The sequence below is a fragment of the Rhipicephalus microplus genome, chromosome 9 (assembly GCF_043290135.1).
Source record: "Rhipicephalus microplus isolate Deutch F79 chromosome 9, USDA_Rmic, whole genome shotgun sequence".
Taxonomy (NCBI): domain Eukaryota; kingdom Metazoa; phylum Arthropoda; class Arachnida; order Ixodida; family Ixodidae; genus Rhipicephalus; species Rhipicephalus microplus.
In genome coordinates, this window is record NC_134708.1 from 120,372,175 (window position 1) to 120,394,648 (window position 22,474).

At 45.6% G+C, this 22,474-nt stretch overlaps 1 protein-coding gene across 6 annotated transcripts in view; it reads right to left on the reverse strand.

The window, feature by feature from the left end:
- The window catches only part of LOC142772135 (uncharacterized), a 94,635-nt gene extending 72,161 nt beyond the window's left edge, over window positions 1-22,474 (reverse strand). For 3 of the 6 annotated variants that reach the window (XR_012886283.1, XR_012886287.1, XR_012886284.1), the window contains exon 1: window positions 22,001-22,474. Coding sequence is in view for 1 of the 6 variants with exons in the window: in XM_075874268.1 (XP_075730383.1) it covers window positions 2,802-4,775 (1,974 nt within the window). In the remaining 5 variants the exon portion in view is untranslated. Of the gene's footprint in view, window positions 1-736; window positions 20,318-22,000 lie in introns of those variants that run through there. The other 3 variants (XM_075874268.1, XR_012886285.1, XR_012886286.1) reach the window with 3 other exon arrangements.

Consider the following 22,474-nt stretch of genomic DNA (forward strand, 5'->3'; position numbering starts at 1 on the left):
CGATGTCTGTTCCCGAAAATTATTTTCTATAAAAACATGATCACGAGCTGCGCTGTAGCTATAGCACTGACCGTTAATGTACAGTTTGTTGTACCTCAGTTTGTGATGCGAGCCCCTATTCTTTGCAAATGGAAGCAGCTTTTTCCTGGCTTGGCGCGTTTCTAAAGAAAAATCTTCCCTTACAGTGATACCTTTATCCCCAAGTTTCACTGACTGGTATAGAATCAGCCGCTTCGTTTTAAAGGAACGAAATTTCACGATTACCCGATGGCATTCTCCCTCAAAGAATGCACCAATTATATGAGCACGTTCTAGCGCGTCCTTTCTAAGCACAGGACAGCTAGAAATCATGTTCAACAGCTTTTCTTCTGTGGCCTCCCATGTTTCCGATAAACTGTCATGTACACCGAAGAACAATAAATTGTCTCTTTGTTGCCTGTCTTCCAGCTGTGATTGACCAAGTCGCAACTTGTCATTTTCACGAGCTAGGTTATCCGCGAGTTCTCGTAAGGCCAGCAGGTCATGTTGAGCGGTGTCAGTGGTAGGCGTCCTAGTTTCAACAGCGGACAGCCTTATATCAATATTGGCTATGTTGCTTTTCATAGTTTCCTGAGCTTCTTTTAACTCGGTGTTACAAGCTGCCACTCTAGCGTCGCCAGCGTGAAGTCAGCGACAGGAATGACAGCAGGTTGGTTCGTTCCATACGCAAGCAAAGACGGTGAAGAGATCAGAGACGTGAGAAAACAAAACAAACTTTACTCTAGTGATATTGCAGCACACGGGATCTAGTACAACACTTCAATACAACCAACAAAATACATCAACACTTGATACAACAAAAAAATATATAAAGAAAAAAATGAATCAGCTTACGAGAGAGAACTATTACAAACTACACAAACTAACAACAATAGAACTACGGAGGAGAAAGTTCGAAGATATAAACAGGTGAAGGCATACGTGTGATGACCGGCAGCATTGCGTCCCCGACGATCGGATGCGAGAAGTCGAAGAAAGTTCTGGCACGACTGCGATGTCGGCGGTGTTGCAACGCTGGTGGCTCCGGGAGGCTAGTGCTTGCAGGTGACTTCGAGCAGGTCGAGCCAACTCGAGGCGAAGTCCCGATGTCTACGTTGCAGACGTTAATATCGCGTCACAACTAAACGAACGGCTAAGTTTAGGTGGCCAGCCGATACAGAGCCACACTAAAAACTTCTAGAAGAGATGCTTGTTGATCTGTTTCTACACCATGTTGTTCAGCGACTAGTCTGCCTAGCAGGTCAAAATCCTGCGCTTAAATCCCCCTCGTGTCTCCTCGCTTTCTTCCTTGGGGACACGAGACCTCTACATGGGTCCAATCATGTGCGTTTGATGGAAACTCCGCCCCAAAAATATTTTGACCCCACCCCTTATTAATTGGGAGAGGGCTCTCAACTAGCGAGAGTGACAACCTGTTGGGTTGTTGTCATACGGCTTGGCCACCAGAGGGTTTCCCACGCTTTCCCCGTGGGAAACGGTCAGACTGTTTGGCTCTCAGCCGGTGCGTCCCGTAGCCTAATCCTTGTTCGGGGTACATCGCGGCCTTCCACGACCTTGCAGACGCCGCCGCAGTTACAAAAGGATCAGTCGTCGATGGCGACGTTCCAAGAAGAGCACCCATTCTGCACTTCTCGGCTCCCTTTCATGCGCCCGCCGTTCCCACGGTCAGTAGGGAAGTACGGCGCCCGTTAATTGCCGTGACGCAGACCGCCAAAAATGGCCGTCCGCGACATTGCCCCCCACTTTCAGAATGTTATTCATAACAATGGCTCACACGAAGGGGAATTTTTCGGCAACAAGGAACAAAACACCACCAACAAGGGAGACATGAGGACACAACATAAATAGGCAGAGTGCATCAAAGTAACAACAAAAGAAAAAAAAAACAATTGTTAGAGAACCAGCTTCAGTTACACCCAACAATATCAATGCGCCATGCAAACAAGAAAAAGAAATAGTCGTGTACGACAGCCATCAATACAGAATACAATGCACGAATGTATACTACGAACAAAACGGAACAGGTGCGCTCCTCTACTGTAGTGAAATCCTTCAATGTGCATTACAACATGTAAAAACAACCAATGCATCAAGCAAAAAGAAAATAACTCAAAATACACTTCTTGTACAATGAAATATGCACATACAAACAGAAAACAAACGACGAAAGGAAAAAAAAATAACATGCTCATAGACCTCAAGAACTATATTCGGCTCAAGTAATCGGCTCCCACGATTTCGCTACCCTTAATATGCGTAATGGTGAACTGGTACTCTTGGAGTAGTAAACTCCATCGAAGTACTCGAGCGTTCAGCTGTTTTGCCTATTGAATATAACTCAGAGGCTGGTGGTCTGTCTGGACACATAAATGTACTCCATTTAAGTACATGGAGAATTTCTGAATTCCCCATACCAACGCGAGACATTAGCGTACGATGGTACTATAGGAAGCCTCCCGTGGAAGCAGCTTTCGGCTGGCATAAGCTGTGGGGTGGAGCTTGCCTTCGTGGGCCTGCATGAGCACGGCTCCGAGACTTGTGTCCGATGCGTCCGTTCGAAGTACGAATGATTGGTGCAAATTTGGTAGCCGTAGTATCGACTTCGTAGAGACATGTTTGAGACTTCGAAAAGCCTCCTCGTGGGCTGCTATTCCTCTCCTCGTATCTTTCAGTAAGTTGGCGTGGAAGATTTTTCTGCCGCCAGCCGTGTCTGTGACGTAGTCAGCTTCACCTTTCTTTTCCCGGACTTCAAAACGGCCCTTCTATTGCAGCAGCAGCTTGTTCGTGTCGGTGCGAAGTAAAATCAGTACCTTGTCTTCGGGGTTGAAACTCCGCTCCTTCGCTTTTCGATTGTACAGCTTCGCGTACCGTGCTCCGGCTTTTTCCAAGTCTTCGTGCGCCAGGCGGCACGTTTCCTTCCAACGGTTCCGAAGGTCGAACACATGCTGGTACATCGTCTTAGCTTCTTCAGTCAAGTCGGCGTTCGTCCACAGCTCCTTCAGTATCGCCAAGGGTCCCCTCACATGACGGCCGTAGAGAAGCTCGAAGGGTGAAAACTCCGTACTGGCCTGCGGAACCTCCATATAGGCAAAGAGGAGAGGTGCCAGGTAGCGGTCCCAATCTCTCGGTCTTTCGGCGCACATGAGCTTCAACATTAATTTCAAGGTGCCGTTGAATTTTTCCACCAAGCCATTCGCCATGGGGTGATATGGGGTGGTGTGGAGCTGGCGCACGGAAAGGAGCCGCGCTACTTCCTTCATCAGGTGCGATGTGAAGTTCGTGCCACGGTCGCTCAGTACCTCGCGGGGGACGCCAAATCGGGAAAACATCTCGACCAGGGCTTCGGCCACTCGCTCAGTTTCGATACTCGGGAGCGCCACTGCGTCTGGATACCGGGTGGCATAATCCATCAGAGTCAAAATGTATAGGTTCCCATGCTTTGAGCGCGGGTGAATCGGTCCCACTATATCGATCGCCACTCGCTTGAACGGGGTGTCGCTTATGGGTGCCCTCCCCAGTGAAACATGTGGTACACGGCCCTTTGGTACGATGCGCTGACAAATGTCACATGAGGCGACGAACCTTTTTACGTCAGCTGTGATGCCTGGCCAAAAGAACTCCTCCGAGATCCGGTCCTTCGTTTTCTGTGTGCCCATGTGTCCTGCCATTATACCATCGTGTGCTGTTTTAAGCACAGCTTCTCGGTGGCAGTGCAGAACGACTAATTGGCGTACAAGCCGTCCGTTGGCCTCTGTGTACTGTCGGTAAAGCAGTCCCTGTTCTTGTTTAAACTCGACGCTTCCCTTCTCATTTCGGCATGTTTGCTTCCTGCCGATCTTCTCAAAACACTGTTTGAGTGTCGCATCTCCCCTCTGCTCGCAGCCATAGTTATCTCCCGGCAATCCCGTTGTGGTCCCAGGCGTACGAAGCTTGGCAAATTTTTCCGGCTGTGCATGTGCTTGGGAACGGGTGATAGCTGCTGCTACAGGCTCTTCCCTTAACTCCTTTGTCGAGACAGGTTTTTCAGTCTCCTTTCTGGGATCATTAGGAGGTCTTACGCCATCGATATTGCCCCGAATGAGGTCATGCAGTGGATCTTGCAGGCATAGTGCTGTCAGATTGCCAGTAAAGTAGGGGGTGTCAACCTCAATCCGTGCTTCGGGCAGCATCCTCGCTGTTTCGTCAACCAAGTAGACGAGTCTGCTTGTACCTGTCAGCTCATCTTCCTTCACCAACTTCCTCCGCACGATTACTGTGTTGCACCCCGTATCCCGCAACACTGATATGTCTGTGCCTCGGAGGGTCCCTGTGGCCACTGGTAGGTTCTCGGCCAGATTTTTCCGCGGTGTCACCCTTACGGCGTTGACGACGGGGACTTTTTCGCCATTTCTAAGCTCGACATAGCCGTCGCATATGGGATCCTCACGCGTTTCCCTTGGTGCGTAGAAGCAGGACGCCTGGAGCGAGTTATTTGCTCCTGACCGGCAGTCGTTTGCCCTATGTCCTTTTTTCCCACACTTGAAGCAGACGATGGCTACTTTAGTGGCAGGTCTGTAGCGACACAAGTGCGGCGGGTGATTCCTACGATTGCAAATATAGCACCGTAGTAGTGGTGAGTGGCTGTTGCCTCCTTTTTCGTATTTCCCCTTTTCATCTGTTATGGGACCATCTTTCTTTGTTTTCGCTAGTCTTGCTCCACCCTGAGCTACCAAAAACTGGTCTGCCAGCTCAAGCATGTCATCCAGGGATTCCGCCCTCCTTTCTTTCAAATATAATGCCAGGTTCGAACCACATCCATGCAAAAACTTCTCTCTAATCAACAATGCGCGGAGGGACTCGAATTCTGTCTCAGTTTTGGACAGCTCAACCCATCTATCGAAGTAATGTCTTAAGCGAGCCGCGTACTGTGTTGCTGTTTCACCCTCTACTGGCCTCTCCTTATTAAACTCGTTTTGGAACCCATCCGCCGTGAAGCGAAAGCGCTTCAGGAGGGCGGTTTTAACCTTGGTGTAGTCCGCTGCATGTGTAGGTGGTAGCCTGCCATAAACACTTAGCACCTCTCCTGTAAGACATGTCGAAAGCACCGTCGCCCATAGGCTTTCAGGCCACTTTTGCCCTCTGGCGATGCTCTCAAACCGGCGTATAAACTCATCTAAGTCGTCCCTTCCTTCGTCAAAGGTGACGAGCAGTTTACCTTTGTGTATTCTCAAACTCGACTCCTCCCCGGCATCGCCGTGCTCACTGCTGGATCGGCTCACCCTGCTACTCTCACTGAGGCGAACCTTTAATTGCAGTAACTGCACTTACCGTTCTCCGGCTTCCCTAGCTGCTTCCCTTTCTTTTTCCTTTTCCTCCCGAGCCAGTGCCCGCTCTTCTCTGGCTAACGCCTGTTCCTGTTGCTCCTTAACCCATTGTCTCAGTTCGGCGCCCTCGATGCTTAACTGTTTACCGTGCGCGATCCACTTATCCAAATCCATACACTCTATACTGCAAACTGTCACTATAATGCCACTATAAAAACAGCGCAATCATATGCAGGATGCAACCGCTTTAATTGTGCGGCTCTATCACCACGCCGTCTGCACGGTTCTCGTTCACCCCTCACTGTCTTACTCTTGTACGGAACGTCCTGTCTCGCGGACGCCAGTTTTGTTACAAGCTGCCACTCTAGCGTCGCCAGCGCGAAGTCGGCGATGGGAATTACAGCAGGTTGGTTCGTTCCGTACGCAAGCAGAGACAGTGAAGAGATCAGAGACGTGAGAAAACAAAACAAACTTTACTCTAGTGATATTGCAGCACACGGGATCTAGTACAACACTTCAATACAACCAACAAAATACATCAACACTTGACACAACAAAAAAATATATAAAGAAAACAATAAATCAGCTTACGAGAAAGAACTATTACAAACTACACAAACTAACAATAATAGAACTACGGAGGAGAAAGTTCAAAGATATAAACAGGTGAAGGCATACGTGTGATGACCGGCAGCATTGCGTCCCCGACGATCGGATGCGAGAAGTCGAAGAAAGTTCTCGCACGACTGCGATGTCGGCGGTGTTGCAACGCTGGTGGCTCCGGGAGGCTAGTGCTTGCAGGTGACTTCGAGCAGGTTGAGCCAACTCGAGGCGAAGTCCCGATGTCTACGTTGCAGGCGTTAATATCGCGCCACAACTAGACGAACGGCTAAGTTTAGGTGGCCAGACGATACAGATCCACACTAAAAACTTCTAGAAGAGATGCTTGTTGATCTGTTTCTACACCATGTTGGTCGGCGACTAGTCTGCCTAGCAGGGCAAAATCCTGCGCTTAAATCCCCCTCGTGTCTCCTCGCTCTCTTCCTTGGGGACAAGAGACCTCTACATGGGTCCAATCATGCGTGTTTAGTTGATGGAAACTCCGCCCCAAAAATGTTTTGACCCTACCCCTTTTTAATTGGGAGAGGGCTCTCAACTAGCGAGAGTGACAACCTGTTGGGTTGTTGTCATACGGCTTGGCCACCAGAGGGTTTCCCACGCTTTTCCCCGTGGGAAACGGTCAGACTGTTTGGCTCTCAGCCGGTGCGTCCCGTAGCCTAATCCTTGTTCGGGGTACATCGCGGCCTTCCACGACCTTGCAGACGCCGCCGCAGTTACAAAAGGATCAATCGTCGACAGCGACGTTCCAAGAAGAGCACCCCATTCTGCACTTCTCGGCTCCCTTTCATGCGCCCGCCATTCCCACGGTTGGTGGGGAAGTACGGCGCCTGTTAATTGCCGTGACGCGGGGCCGCCAAAATTGGCCGTCCGTGACACTCGGCAATAGACGTAATTAAACGTGACTGTTCCGTTTCCATCCCAGCTGTGCGGGAATTAACGCTCTGTAGTAGGGTTAACACATCATTCCTTACAAAATGTTTCCCAATGGTGCGAGATGTGGGGAATGGAAATAAATGTGTCTAAAACCCCGTTCATAAGACTAACATAGAAAAAACGACCCTTGTCATTTGTGTACAATTCTAATGGTTCCAATATTAGTAAAGTTGACAAAGTAAGATATCTGGGCGTCACATTTTCGCAAGACTTAAAATGGGAACAGCACATTACCAATACATGCGCCAAGGCATCTATACAACTCGGATTTCTGCGTAGTAAATTGAGCAAAGCCCCTTCAGCAGTTAAACTAACCGCCTACAAAACCCTGGTCAAGCCCATTCTAGAATCTGGAAGTATAGTGTGGGACCCTCATCAAAACTACCTTCGCAAAAAAATTGAAAAATTGCAGAACAGTGCCCTGAGGTTTATATACTCAAAATACTCTTGGCGCGACAGTGCAACGGACATGCGCCATTCAGCGCACCTAGCAACTCTGTCTTGCCGGCGTCATGTTGCTTCCATTAAGTTTTTTTTTACCTCCTTTTTTACGGTCACCTTAAAATCTGTAAAGACGACTATATTCGTCCGCCTGGCCGCCGTTCTAGTAGGACGAACCATTATAAATGCATACGTCCACTCAGTACCTACAGCAATGTATTTAAACATTCCTTTTTCCCTCGCGCTATAAACCCTTGGAACGCGCTATCAGGTGAAGCTGCTAATATTACAAATATTGATCAATTTCGTTCTCTTGTGGAGCAGTTAATAGAGCCGGTATAATAATATTTTGTTGTTGTTGTTGTGATAGTAAAAAACGTGTTTCGCAGTGGTATATTGTACTCTTTTGTACATATATAGTTTTTCATGCGTAGTACGTGGCATTTATATTTTTTTCTTCTTCTCGTGTATGGGAAGAGCACCAATGTAGTATTGTTGTACTCCCTATTGTAAGTGTTCCGCTGTTGCGCGTATCGTCCTTCAAAATATTGTATTTCCTCAACTTTGTATCTAATAGTTTACCTGTGATGTTGTATGCCCATTTCCTGTATGGGTCTGCAGAATACCTACAGTATTATTAAATAAATAAATAAATAAATGGACTATGCATACTCGAGTTTAGGGCGTATGAGAGACTTATAGAGTATTAGTTTTATGGAAGTCTATAGAAGTTTACAGAGAAGTTACGTCGTAAGAAGTCGAGCATGCTATCATCATTGTTAATGATGTACTCTACATGAGTTGTCCAACTTAAGTTCTTTGTGATGCGCATGCCAAGGCATTTATAGGACATGATAATACCTAAGGCAATATTGCTTAAATGGTAGGTGTTATGATGATTCGAGCTAGTTTTTGATACGCGTATTGTTTTGCATTTCCTAATATTAAGTTCCATTAACCAGTTATTGAACCAGTTATTATTATTGCTCCCAATCCTTAGAATGCCCACACTGTGTACAATGTGTGGCAGACAAAGGGCTAGGTCTATAGCCCTCCTGGAGGACGCCTGCTCGGTGTAGCTGTCTTCGTCGATACAGAATGGTCAATGCAGCACGGAAAAGCGTTCTTTGCACGCACAATGTTCAAGATGGGTGAGTCACAAACTCCTTGACAATCTGCACAATGACGGCCGAGATTCGAAAAAAGCCGCGATAGTCTTGAGCCTGCTCGATGGCAGAAGAACGACAGTATACAGCAACTCAAGGTCAACTGTCTCAGCTTTCACCAAGGGCCCCATCTCAGAATCAGCATTGCGGATCCTACGATGTAAGGAAATAAAGCAGCACCCGATTGTCCGATTTCCCACTCCCTCAAGACAAATCAAGGATGCCCCATACAACCTCGTGTCAGCTCACACAGCTGTGAGAGGACTCGTCGAATGCACAGCTGCCAAGTGGTGCACTGCTGATGCTATTGACAATAGGTATCCCTGAACTGCACACAATGAACTAAGAAAGAACTTTTATCAGGGAAGTTGGAAGTATCCCCTGCCACATTGTAAGTTGAACAGGTATTGACACTCATACTCTTACAGGTGTGGCATATCTTGGCCCTTACACACAATCTATTCAGTTGAACACATGTGCGCTTCGATCAGACTTTGTGAGCTTAGACCACATGCGGTGCACTACGTTATCAGTTGGAAAAGGCATTATGCCGTCCAAGTGAGCTGATGTGCTTTGCCGTTTGATTTAGAAGCACAACTATGGGCAGTCCAGAAGGTCTGTGACTTAATGGAATGGCTTCGCCCACCAGTCCCAACATGGGAGTAACCTACCATGTGGTGGTTCACATCCTGATGTATTGCAATAACGTTTTTCCATTCCATTCTTTCTATTATTCATGCAGAACAGGGCTCTGAAGCACAATTTATGACATTCTGCCACTAGTAAAAACCACACACACAAGAGAAAAACATGATATGGATCGCACTTCAACTTTAATCGGAAGTGCCGTTCATGTTCTTGTGTGTCTCTCTCTCGTGTGGATGGTTTTTACTAGCGGCAGAATGTCATACAGTGATCAATTGAACACCAACTTGGCTAAGAAGAAATGATCCTCAAGTATGTCTCAAGCCTGTGGCCCATCACCGTTTTACCAGTGGCCCGCACATGACAGTGCGTGTCCCATATCTTTTTTGACATTGAGACTGTTTGCAACATTGCTAAATGGTCATTGCACTATTTTCTAGACTATCACATTTAATAATGCTTTCTTCTGGTATCATCATTAATGGCACATTTTTTTGGGTGAGCTACATGCTTGAGATAGGTCTTAAGCATATCTTTCTTTCCTAGAGGCACCACATGTGTTTAAAACATAACTGCAGAACTAAACCTCTACACCACATGATTGATGTCCAGATTTTGATGATGTTTGATGTTTCGTGGCGCAAGGGCCATTTCATGGCCAAAGAGCACCAGTTCATCTTACTAGAGATATGGACAATGATTGCGATAAGCAGCTGTAAAAAGGGCCTTGAGATTCCTCGCGCTAAGGTGGCGCGATTTTGATACTGGTGCCCAATGATTAAGTTGTGGCTTGATGATATGCAATTTATTAACTGTGTGTGTGTCCAATGTGCTCTGCCAATAACCCCCGAGCTTTCGTTTTAGAAAAGGTTTCATGTCGAGTGCAGGAATTGGTATCGATGTATTGGAAGAGGTTTTGTTGGCGGATCCAGCTAGCTGGTCCCCCAGAATGTTTCCTCTAATTTCACGGTGTCCTGGCACCCTGCAGACTACAACATGCTGCTCAGATGAGTAGACTGTGCATAAGAGCGAATAAAGCGAGACAAGGACAGCTTTTTTTGTGCTTTTTAAGAGTTTCAGAGCTTTCCCTACGCTTGGAAAATCGGTGTATATTATTGCCTTTTGTAGTTTTATTTGTTTAATGTAATCAACGGCCGCCAGTATTCCATAAGCTTCGCCGGTGAAAATGCTTCAAATAAAGTGCAGAACGCCGACTTCCAAAAAGAATGGGCCAACAGCTGCGTACGAGACAGAAGTGTCGGACTTTGAAGCATCCATAAGGTACTCACGACATGTGTATTTCTGTTGTAGTTCTAGGGTTCTAGGAAATATGTCTGGATATGTGCAATTGGTGCATGTTTTGTAACCTCCAAGAAAGACACGCCACAATCTATCACCTGCCTTTGCCACGGTGGCAGGCATACTGCAGCAGCCATCAAACGGTGTTCAAGTGGCACATCGGTTTCCTCGCCAGACCCCTCACACAGAGTGAGTAAGGCTGTCTCATAGAAGGCCATTTCTCAAACACAGGAAGTCTTGACATGTCATTAATTGTGGAATGTGATGGGTGATCCTTGTCTAAATTTACATTAAGATAATATTTAAAAGACATTTAACATCTGTGTAGGTGGAGCGACCATTCGTTCAATTCCACGTACAGGTTTTCCATGGGGCTAGTGCGAAAAGCACCCGTAGAGAAACGGATGCCTAGATGACGAACAGGGTCAAGCATTTTAAGGGCAGTAGGTGTCGCAGACTGGTATGCTATTGCCCCATAGTCTAGGCGAGTACGTACGAGGCTTTTATACTAATCCACTAAACACTTCTTGTCACTTCCCAACGTAGTGCGTAACAACACTTTTAGAATGTTTATAGCTTTTATGCACTTGTTTTTTAAATATTTGATGTGTGGTATGAAGGTTAGCTTGGTGTCCAAGATTAGGCCTAAGACTTTGTGTTTGGTAATAACAGAAATACGTTGCCCATGCAGGTGAATATCGGGTTCGGATGAATGCTTCTCTTCCTGGAGAACAAGACACACGTGCTTTTCTGTGCATTCAGTCGGAACACATTTTCTTCTGCCCAATCGGAGACTTTGTTCAAACCAAGCTGAACCTGCTGCTCACACATGGCCAGATTACAAGACTTAAAACCAAGCTGGACGTCGTCGACATATCTACAATAAAACATACTGCGAGGAATGGAGAAGCGCAAATTATTCATTTTAATAAGAAAAAGTGTGCAACTAAGTACACCACCTTGCGGCACGCCTGTTTCTTGGACATATGTTTAAGAAAGAACGCTGCCCACTCGAACGCCGAAGGTCCGGTTTGACAAGTAACTTTCGATTATAGTAAACATTCTGCCTTGCACGCCAAGATGGGACAGGTCTTTTATTATTCCAAAGCATCATGATGTGTCATAGGCCTTTTCAATGTCGAGGAACACAGAAAAGAAGTATTGGTTGTGGACGAAAGCATCTCTGATCTGTGCCTCCATACGAACAAGGTGGTCGGTGGAGGACCTACCCTCTCAAAACCAGCACTGGAATTGGTCGAGCAAATTGTTTGTTTCAAGGAAATGTGCAAGTCGGCAGTTTATCATTTTTTCGAGAAGTTTTCACAGGCAGCTTGTAAGCGCAATAGGCCTATAACATGAAACTGGAGAAGGAGAAGGGTCCTTGCCCTGTTTCAAAATGGGAATAACAATAGCCTCTTTCCAGTAAGTAGGGACAGCGCCAGAGAACCAGATAGCATTGTACAAACAAAGTAAGGTTTTTTGCATTTCGATTGGTAGGTTTTTAGCATTTCGTAAACCACACGGTCAGAACCTGGAGCGGAATCACTGCAGGTGTTCAGTGATGTTTGGAGCTCAGCTAAGCTGAAAGCTTGGACGCCTCGTATCTTGTACATTTATGTTCGAGTTTTTGATTTTTTATTTTTCTAGTTTTTGATTTTCTATCTTTAACGAGCACCCAAATCTGAGTACACGGGCCTACAACATTTTCGCCTCCATCAGAATTGCAGCCGCCGCAGCCGAGATTTGATCCCGCGACCTGCCGGTCAGCAGCTGAGTACCTTTGCCACTAGACCACCGTGGTGGGGCGGGAGTTGAAAGTGTATGCATGAAATCCCTTGATTCACTATGATGGCAACACCTCTAAATGATGTCATGGCATCATCACGATCCTTTCGGAAAATAACGTATTTACGTAGAAAGTTGGTGTGTTTTGGATTTAAGTGTGTTTCTTGTACACACAGCACTTTTGGCAAGTGTTTCTGTAAAAGTTCTTGGACATCGTCAAGGTTCCTGAGAAGGCCTCTGACATTCCATTGTATAATTTTAGTGTTCATGGTGAAAGTAAAGTAGTGCTGTGTGTACGAGGAGCGAGTGGCTGTTTACGCGGGCAGTTTGAATTCAAGTAACAGGGCCGTCACCAGGCCCCGTTATCTGCTTTTTTTGTTTTCTTGACGTGCTCTAAGGAGCCAGGCAGCTCTTTTGGCACCAAGGGTACCGGCGTATCCAATGCCTCCTCGGAGGCACTCGATGGCCGCACGTGCGAGCTGGTTGTTCAAATTCTGGGCCTCGCCTGGTGAGGCGAGGCCTTGAGACTTGAGAACCTTGGAGTCTCCGGTCTCTGTTCGGGATTAGGCGGAGCAGTCTGGACTACAGCCGCCTTGGGAGCAGGCGCCACAACCACCAGCTTGGTATGTGCGGGCCGAAGGAGTGGCGAGGGCTGGTGTGGCGGTGCCCCCTGACGCTCCGCATCAGCATATATTGGGCCATAGAATGAAGAGACCCTTTTCCTTGCTTCCTAAAAAAAAACTTTTCTTTCACTTCCAGCGTTATTCTCTTCTTTTCTTTCTTCCAGTATGGACAGGAACGTGAATATGCAGCATGGTTTCTATCACAGTTCACACAGTGCGGCTGCTCTTTGCAGTTCTCAGACACGTGGCCCAGGACTCCACATTGTGCACAGGTCTGGTGACCACAACAGCTTTTAGGGCCATGGCCATACTTCTGACATTAGAAGCAACGACGAAGGTTCGGTATGTATGGCCTGAGAGATGTCTTTGTGTACCCTTTTTGAATGATTTCTGGCAATTTACTTGAAGCAAACGTGAGTATTGGGTGTTTCATTGGTGTTTCCTTGTTGTCTCTTCTGATGATAATTCTCTGTACAATGGTCACATTTTGGCTCTTCCACCCCTCCAAATGTTTAGTCTCAGTCAGGTCAAGTAAGTCCGTGTCAGATATCACTCCGTGAGTTGTGTTCATTGATCTGTGTCGTGTTACGGTTATCAGTATGTCACCAGAAGCTGAGAGACGGTCTAGCTTTTCAAATTGTTCTTTCGCTTGAATTTCAGAAGGAGGTCGCCGCTAGCCATTTTCGTTACCTTGTATCCAGCACCAAGTGTTTTGGTAAAACATCTAGCAACTACGAAGGGAGAGAGGGTCCTGGCTTGCTTTGCAGTATTCTCACAGTGGATGACACGAAAGTGAGGATATGTTTCGATTGGCCTGTTGAAAAAGTTTGTCATCAGTGCATACCCGCTTCAAGCCAGTACGATCTGTAAGTAAGGGGAACGCTCTATGCATGCCAGTTTTATTTTTATTCAGCAGTGTTGGCGACCACCCACCACGGAGCCCAACGAGGGGATGCTACAGGTTTGTAACTACTAAAAACTTGCCGACGCCAGTCGAACAACGCCACTATAACCTAACGCGGCTAGACCAAGGTAGGCTATTTGCACAGGATTGACCCTCTCTGCCAGAAAAATTGGAAGTAAAAGGAAGAAACAAAAAACAGGAAAGATAAAAAGCGATGGCAAAGATGAAAATGTCAAGAGAGAGAGAGAGAGAGAGAGAGGGAGGGATAGGAAAAGGCGACTGCCAATTTCCCCTGGGTGGGTCAGTCCAGGGGCGCCGTCTAGGTGTAGCCGGGGCGAAAGGGGTGTGTTGCCTCTGCCAGGGGAGGGGGGGGGCCCTTAAAGCTCCAATCACCTAGCGTCGGCTCAACCCCTAGGATCCCCTTATCCTCAAACACGGCAAAGCCACATACAGCTTCGCGTGGGAGGGAGTCGAAAACCTCCCGTTAGCTCGGGTCCGTGGTGTCGCTACACACCAAACGCCTGCTTGTGCAGACACCCCTGCGGGGTTGATGCCCAGATTTTACTCATTGTGTAAACTGGTATTGACATACGTCTCAAATCGAGATGCCACATTTTCAGATATGACTCCCATGTGAGATAGGAGAAAGACCTTCACTGAAATGACAGTGTTAGCTGGCAGCTCAAGAAGTGATCTCGCTGTCCCAAGACTGTCATGACTAGAGACCTGATTTTAGGCAAATGCATATTTTGTTTTTTGCATTCCTATCATGCCATTTTGATATATGAGCATGAATTAGAGGTTAAGAAGGGCTTTTATGGTGTTTTCATAGTGCCTATAAATGCCTATTTTGGGTATTTGTGCCTAAATGCCTATAAGTGCCTATAAATGCCCATTTTACGACTGAGCGCATGTATGAGCGCTATTCTAGCCTGAATTTTGTTTCCAGCATGGTGTGAAACCGTTATTCAAGTAAAAAAGGCAGCATTGATATTTCCAAACACTATAAGGTTCAATGAATACAAAGCTGACAAGCTGCAAGCAATTGAAGGAGGAGCATGAGAAGTGCAAAAGACTATTTCTGGAGCTCTAAGTGGAAGAATGTCTCAGCGTCTGCAGGGGAAGGAGAAAAGAGAATTAAAGATGGGCTACGAAAATAAAAGTGACGTCTATGTCCAAAGACGTGGCGACCCCCTTCCACAAATAGCTGTCCAGTGCCCTGAAGGAACTGAAGAACCCCCCTGAAAACCTGGGTGTTCCGGTAGGAAAGAAAGAGTAGGTTCTTCTTGGCAGCCGTGGGTAGCTGAAGAACGAATGAAAAACCACGGAGGACCACTCATGGAATGCTCTTGTTGATTCAGTGGTGGCGAAGGTAACCAAATCGTTATACTTTATACAGCGAAGCCTGAGACAGGTGCCGGCATGTTTCCAATCAACAGTGTATTTAGCATACATTCCTCGTATGCTTGAATATGATTGTTCCTTATGTAATCCCTTGTCATATGTCTTCAAGTGACAAACATGAAAAAATATAGAACAGAGCTTCAAGGTTTTTCCTAAGCCATCACTCGAAAATGACAGCTCTAACAATATGAAAAAATAACTAGGGTGGGAATTACTATCATCTTGTCAAATTGAACTGCAGTTAAAGCTTCTATGCCAAGAATGTCATGCCAAACTCACATTAGAAAATGAATGTACCTAAACAGTCTTCTTCGTGCAATGGTAATTAAGATTTTAGAATGTTGTATCAGATATATTTTCTAATAATTCATTTTTGTTAGTTTCATGACAGAGTGAAATGCCTTAAAAATAGAAAATAAAAATAGAAAAAAGTGTTTTGCGTCAGTGAAGGCATGTTTTCTTTGACATTGTAACCCATCTGCTGCAGCGCCTTCAGGTAAAAAAATGTGATGTGCACGTTGCTTTTGTTTTATTTGTAATTTACTTGTTAAGTGTCTCTCTCTAAGTGACATAATAAGTTATAGTTAGACACTAGAAGTTCTTGCGTGCCCAATGAGAAGCGTTCTACCATGGTGATTTTTCAAATTGGTTCGCTACGAGCCACCACAGCATGATGCGAAGAAGCAAGCTTGAATCCCTTGCTTCTCATCCCTGTAGTCGTCGTGAGCTATAGAGTTTCATACAATAATAACTAAAGGGGAATTTGGCACTGCGACCGTGTACCCTCAAAGGAATTATGGGAAGTACAGCCTTCAGATTGGATTGCATTAGCCAGCGAACTGTCCATGAATCTTTTTCCAGCTTCAGTTTCGTTCTTCGCATAGAATTGGTAGTAGAATGGGTTCAAAGGACTGAAGCTGCGCCTTTGTTCTTTAAAGAGGCTGAAAACTGCTAGCCTCTCAATTTACTGCAGCGCTGGATCTATATAAGTCGTTCTTGACAGTTTAAAGTGTCTTTCCACTCACCGCTGCGCATAGATGTTAGCGTCCCATGCCAGTGCAGAATATAACATAGAGTTCTCACTTGTTGCTAGTGCGTCTTGCCAAAATTCGTTGAAATTAACTGCGAAACCACGACAATGCGAAGTAGACGCAACACCACGCACTTCCAACTCGACTTCCCAACAAAACGAGAGGTGCGCTGGGGGCAGGCCACTTCAACAGCATCGCAGCAGATGAAATGTCAAGTGTTTCTCACTTAATACTGTGCTGTTAATTTCATGAATAGATATTGTGTACTTTTGAGGGCAAAACAAGAATGTTTGTTTCGAAGTATTGTAAAGAATAATTCATTATATCTTCATGCCAAATCTGGAACGCAACGGCAGAGCAAAGCATACCCTGATTGTTAAATTTGTCCAGATTTCACTTCTACCACCTAGTCACAAAAACTTTTTAGTTTAGGTGCAAAAAATGAAGCAAGTTTCAATTAGACATAACTTCATATCACTTTGTTTTACATTCAGCAAAGAAGTGTCGCAAATCTCAAGAACGTGATCAATCCGAAGCAGATCTGAAGCCTGTACTTCCCATAATTCCCATGGGGGTACAAGTGCCGCTGAAGGAGCCTACGTAGACACTAGAGCCAGATTCCCCTCTAGGTATTATTGTATGAAACTATGTTGCGAGCCCTATCCCTTACCTGTTTTCTTTGGTATCGGGGCTGGAGAATCACATGATGCATACGCACCAAAAACAACATGTGTAAGCAAGGTCACGCGTGCATGACGTGCCCCAGCCTACTCGTGCGCCTAAGCCACCAATGTTGTGTCGATTCAGCGCTCTCTGTTGTGTATTACCAGTTTCTGTGGGATGGATCAATTAGTGCATGTACTTTAGGAGAGGTTGGCCAGGATCATGTATTGTGACCGCAATGCACCATGTCGCTCTGCTGAAAGTGCGGTCAGAGACGACGCACTAAACACAAGCTACGCGTTGTCAGGGTTGGCGAAGGCACGATGCAGGAACGACGAGAAGACGCACGCAAGCGAAATCGGTATTAGTAGTAGTATTAGTAGTAATAGTAGTAGTAATAGTAGTAGTAGTAGTAGTAGTAGTAGTGGCAGTATGTGAGGTTTTACATAAAAAAACGCGATATGAATATGAGGGACGCCGTAGTGGAAGTCTCCGCAAACTTTGACCGACTGGTGTTCTTTAACGTGCACTGACATTGCACAGTACACGGGCATCTACTTTTTCGCCTCCATCTAGATGTGACCGCTGTGGCCACAATCAAACCCGTGGCATTTGGGTCAGCAGCAGAGCACCCTATAGCGACTGGTCCACCGAGGTGGACGTTAAACGAGGGCCGATTAGTCAATAGCATCTTGAGGCTATTCAAAATAAAAATAATAACAAGTTGAGATTATGTTTGCATGTTTTATTATTTTTTCTCTACTTTAATTCATTATACTGATTTTGAAAGAACAGTGCGAAGACAGAGGGAAAAGAAAGACATAGAGAGATAGAGTGCTGTCTTTCTTTTCCCTTTGTCTTTGCGCTTCCCTGTCAAAATGATATAAAACAGCTAGCCCAAATCAAAGTACTCCTCATTCATGCTACACAGCAGAACACACAATTTGCACACGCCTAGTAGAATAATGTCACGTGCAACATTCTTATCGGGGTACCGTTGAAAATGCAGAACATAATCAGGAGGTGGAACATTTTTTGTCTGTTTTTGTAGGTACAGCTAGCATTTAACTAAGTTCTAATGAAGAGCGTACAGTATGCGACGTCCGCCCACCAATGTCAACGTAAAGGAGCGACGTAAGAACAGGACCATTCCTTGCTGTACGTCACTTCCTAGATCCTGGGGCACACGCCCGCGAGAAGGGAAAGTGGTATTCATTAGAAATTGAGCATTTTTTTTTCGCGACATGTAATTTTGCAAATCATAACAGGAATGATTCGGAGTGCCCAGTGCAGCATTACGCTTGTCAGCTCGAAATGTCCAAAACCAGTGAGGGGCCCTTTAAGGCGTTCACCGATAGGGGAGAAATTGGTCCTACACGATTAGACCTAGCATGCATCTCTTCTGGGGTATCAGTGGTCTGGCTATTTGCTCCTGTGCTGCCCTTCCCAGCCACAACGAAACGAAAGAGACCCATGAGAGTGTTAATTAAATGGTGGACACTTGATGCACAATCTAGAATATAAAACGAGAGACCACATTGCGGGGAAAATGCATGCCTATGTTTAATCGTCGGTACCTTTCTGCTATCTTAAATATCAATTTTTTGCTTCTTGCCGTAGATAGACGTCACCGACGTCGTTGTTTTGGAATATTGCAAATTTTGTAGAAATTTATTGTGCCTAAATTTATGATTTTGAGGGCCTAAAATGGTGTTTTATTTGCCTGCTTTCGGTGCCTAAAACACACTTCTTTAGTGCCTAAAAATTCGGCCTCTGGTCATGACTGTGGCCTGGTGGGTGGTGTGAGACCCCTGATGTGGAGTGCGTGGCAATACGTAACATCCTATTACAGTAATGCGACCAAAGGGGCCAGTTGATTCATGTTGGCTTGGCAATTCACTTACGGTAGGGAGAGGTTACGAAGGATGTATGCCAAAAAATGCAGGACACAGTGTATACAGGATCAGTGCAAACTTGAACTGGTTTTTTATTGATGCATAGTCGTTATAAAAATTTAGAAAGGCACAAGGAAGGAGAGAGGCACACTTGATTCTGCCTATGTGCGAGCGTTTAATAAAACTCTCTCTTGCTGAAATCGATCTGATCATGAAGCCGCGTAGCTAGGGTCCACTCTTTTCAAGTGTTTTTTGTGAATTTTCATTTATATCGACTACACATGTATAAAAAACCAGTTGAAGTTTGAGCTCATTCGGTTAACACTATGTTCTTTGTAATCAGTCCTTCGTAACGTCTTCCTACCGTAAGCAAATGGCCAAGCCAACATCCCATGCATTTACTCACTGTGAAAAAAAAAGTGCCAATATTGAAATGTAGACAAATGTGCTGAGGGTGCCAATGCCCCTGTCAGGTATAAATGCACATTCATGATCTTGTTGACTTGCAAGCAAGGCTAAGTAAGAAATCAGTGCATTTTCCCATGTCGGACCAGCATCAACACCACATGTTGGTGCCAAACAAACTTCCTCTAGCTAACTTGCAGACTGTGTGATTGGCAGTCCATATACTTAATATGGGGAAATGAAAATGTTGAAAGTTTACCAGCTGGAAATATTTAATTTCGACAACTTGAACTACTACAGTTTATCACAGGAAAAAAAGTAATGGGCAAGATGGTTGACACAAAAGGACAGAGCACTAACTTTTCAACTGATTTTTTTATTGACATATCGCATCAAAGATGTAGTCTTGAGCAAGCATACAAAAGCACCTGTGCATCACTCCAAGGTAAGGCAGCACCATTTCAGCCCCACGGAACAAAGTTTGATAGACGGTTGGCCGGAAAGAACATTTCATGAGCAGATAAGGCGAGGGAAGGGGTGCCGACAGATGTGATCCAAGCCCTTGCTATGCATGACTTGCAAGAGAAGTCAGTCAGTTAATGTCTTCCCTCCTCTATTACCGAGCCCACAGAGCATATACGTCCTAGTAACCGTACTATGTCACATTCATAAGGTAGATCGTTTGGTATAGTGCACGTGTTTCGATTTGCCTTGCACTCATAAAGAAGGAGAGTGGTTCAGGACGTTATGCTGGCTGCCGCGAAGCGGTGTTGACTAGAGAAACTTGGGTGCTCCGTGTCTGCAGAGTTTAAATCCATGATCTTGCACATAGTGAGTGAAACAACTTCGCACAGGATTTCGAAACATGACTTGCATGTTATGAAGTGACACCCACACACACATACGTTGGTGAACGTCTTGAAATCCTACCTGTTCATGCAAGCATAAACCATGTGCTCCACTTCTTGGACAGCTCTTTCGTTGTCGTACGGGTTTATGATCACCTCTGGCAAACAGTGTATCCCCATTTGTGGTCTTCTTTTATCATCTCAATTACACATAGTTCTCGCGCAGCAGGCAAATATGGCACAAATCACCATCCCAATGTAAACTGTTGCCAGGAAATGTGAGAGCCACATAGCTTGACTCAGTGTCATCTCCTGCCCCTTGCTTGATGACAGCGGCACATGCAGATATTATGCAACGTTGGGTAGTGCACAAATTGATAACACAGAAGAGGGAACAGGAGAAGCACTAGTCTAACAAGTGAAAATTTATTTGAACGAATGCATGTATATACAGAAAGCTATGCACCATGCAGGATTACAGCCGATCAATGAAATAGATTTCTTGTGATAATATAACAGATGGTTGGCTCATGCAATTGCCAACACATTTCGCCTATGGTGAGCTTCAGGTGTGTACATGTACGTTGATTATGATAGAGATTGATGATTGCCGCCCATGCAAATGAAGGCGTGCAGCCACAATGACGGCAATAGCTGGTGAGGTGAGACAGAACCCCACCCTTCAAAAAATTGTCATGCTCTAGCAGCTAGATAGTCGCACATTTGGCAGTCTGTGCGGTGAAGGCACTGCCGCACGTGCAAGGTATTTTATATACTACCCAGGTATAGCACACGGTGTACTTCTTAACATGCGTGATTGAGCAGGTGTTATCAACAGCCCTTGCACTCCCGCTCACACGTCTTTCAATCAAGGAGGGTGCAACGGCTGTTGATAATGTCGAATGAGTTCCAACTCACCTGCCTTTCTGTTCTACTATAGATATTACATCCCAGAGTTGCGCGATCTGACGTACCTGCAAGTTATGCATAGAATGTGCTTCTATAATTTCTGGCATGATTTCTGAGGAGTGCCTTTCAAACACTTCACATTGGTCGAACTTGGTGTAACATCTCGTGCAACACCAGTAAATTATATCGCGTCCCTGTATTGCTTTGTGCACATTGTAGTAGTGCTCTTCTAGCCGTTGATAGAAGCAAGAACCCATACGGCCTGTATACGTCCAAGCCCGCGAGGTGGTACCGAGAATACACCCCCTAATTTGAACAAGATAGTAACAGAAGACCGGAACACAGTTGCAAAAATACGATGCCCCGGTAGCTTACGCAGTGTAAAAACACTGCACGCAGATCGTAGACGCAATTCCTCACGTTAATCCCCGTGATATGTTTCCGAACCTGGCCCGTAGCCACGGGGGATGCGACTGCTCCCCCCTCCTCCCATAAAAATCACATGTAGGGGGTGGTTTAGCGAAAATAAGTGAGAATAAAAAACATACGGGTTTTTTCAAGGCCTTAAACAAGTGGTTTACTGCCCTTCACCCCTCCCGAAAAAAATTCCTGGTTATAGGCCTGTTCCGAACGAAACCGACACATACACTCGCACAGGGCATTGCAACAGAGGTGCAAGCAGAGGAGTTCCTTTGCGGCCCACAAAAAAGAGCAGCATGGATCGAACGCACCGAGCCACGGCGTGCGATCGTAGCTAGCAATCACTATATAGACTCTGACACAATTGTAGTGAACCCCTTAGTTTAGCCTGCCTGACTCTTGCGTTAAATGCTTTTCAAGACAGCGTTCAAGTCAAAGACATGCATCAGGTATGTGCCGCAGAAAATGAATTAAGCAACGAGCTCCGGAAATATTACACGCAGCCAGGAATAAATTAACGAAAAAAAATGAGAACCGCTCAACGGCTGGGCTGCGAGGAAAAAAAAAAATTCGAAAAAAGCATCGCGATTCTCAGACATTGAGTGAAGCCGCGCGTATCGTCGACGCTAACATTCGAAACTTCACCATTCAACTGCGAGCACTTACCTCGAAATGGTGCCTCAGACTGACCTGCTCAGGCGAAGTTGCGAGTGCTTCATTCCCACACGAAAACAACGCTGACATACCACGCTTTCGCCACTATCCACGACTGCTCAGCAGCGACTCCGCTCGCGAGCCACAGTGAAAGAAAAACCTGTTGATGTTTCATGAAGCAAAGTTGAGTACAATGAACAACACTGCGCAGAACAAAATCGGTTACTAATACTACTAATTTCACGAACGAAACCGCAAAAGGCGGCCATTATAGAGCGATTGTTATTGTCAATGTCGATTGCTATGCGTACACGCAGTTTCTACCAGAGTGGTTTCGACCATTTACACGCACGTTATTTGGATGTCAAACAACAACCGTTCTAGCGGAGCAATCAAAATAAAAAAATTACGGGACTTCATCTGCATAAGTTGTAGAAAAATACGGATTGTGTCAAAAAAAGTTTGCTACACAAAACTGGCCGTGCG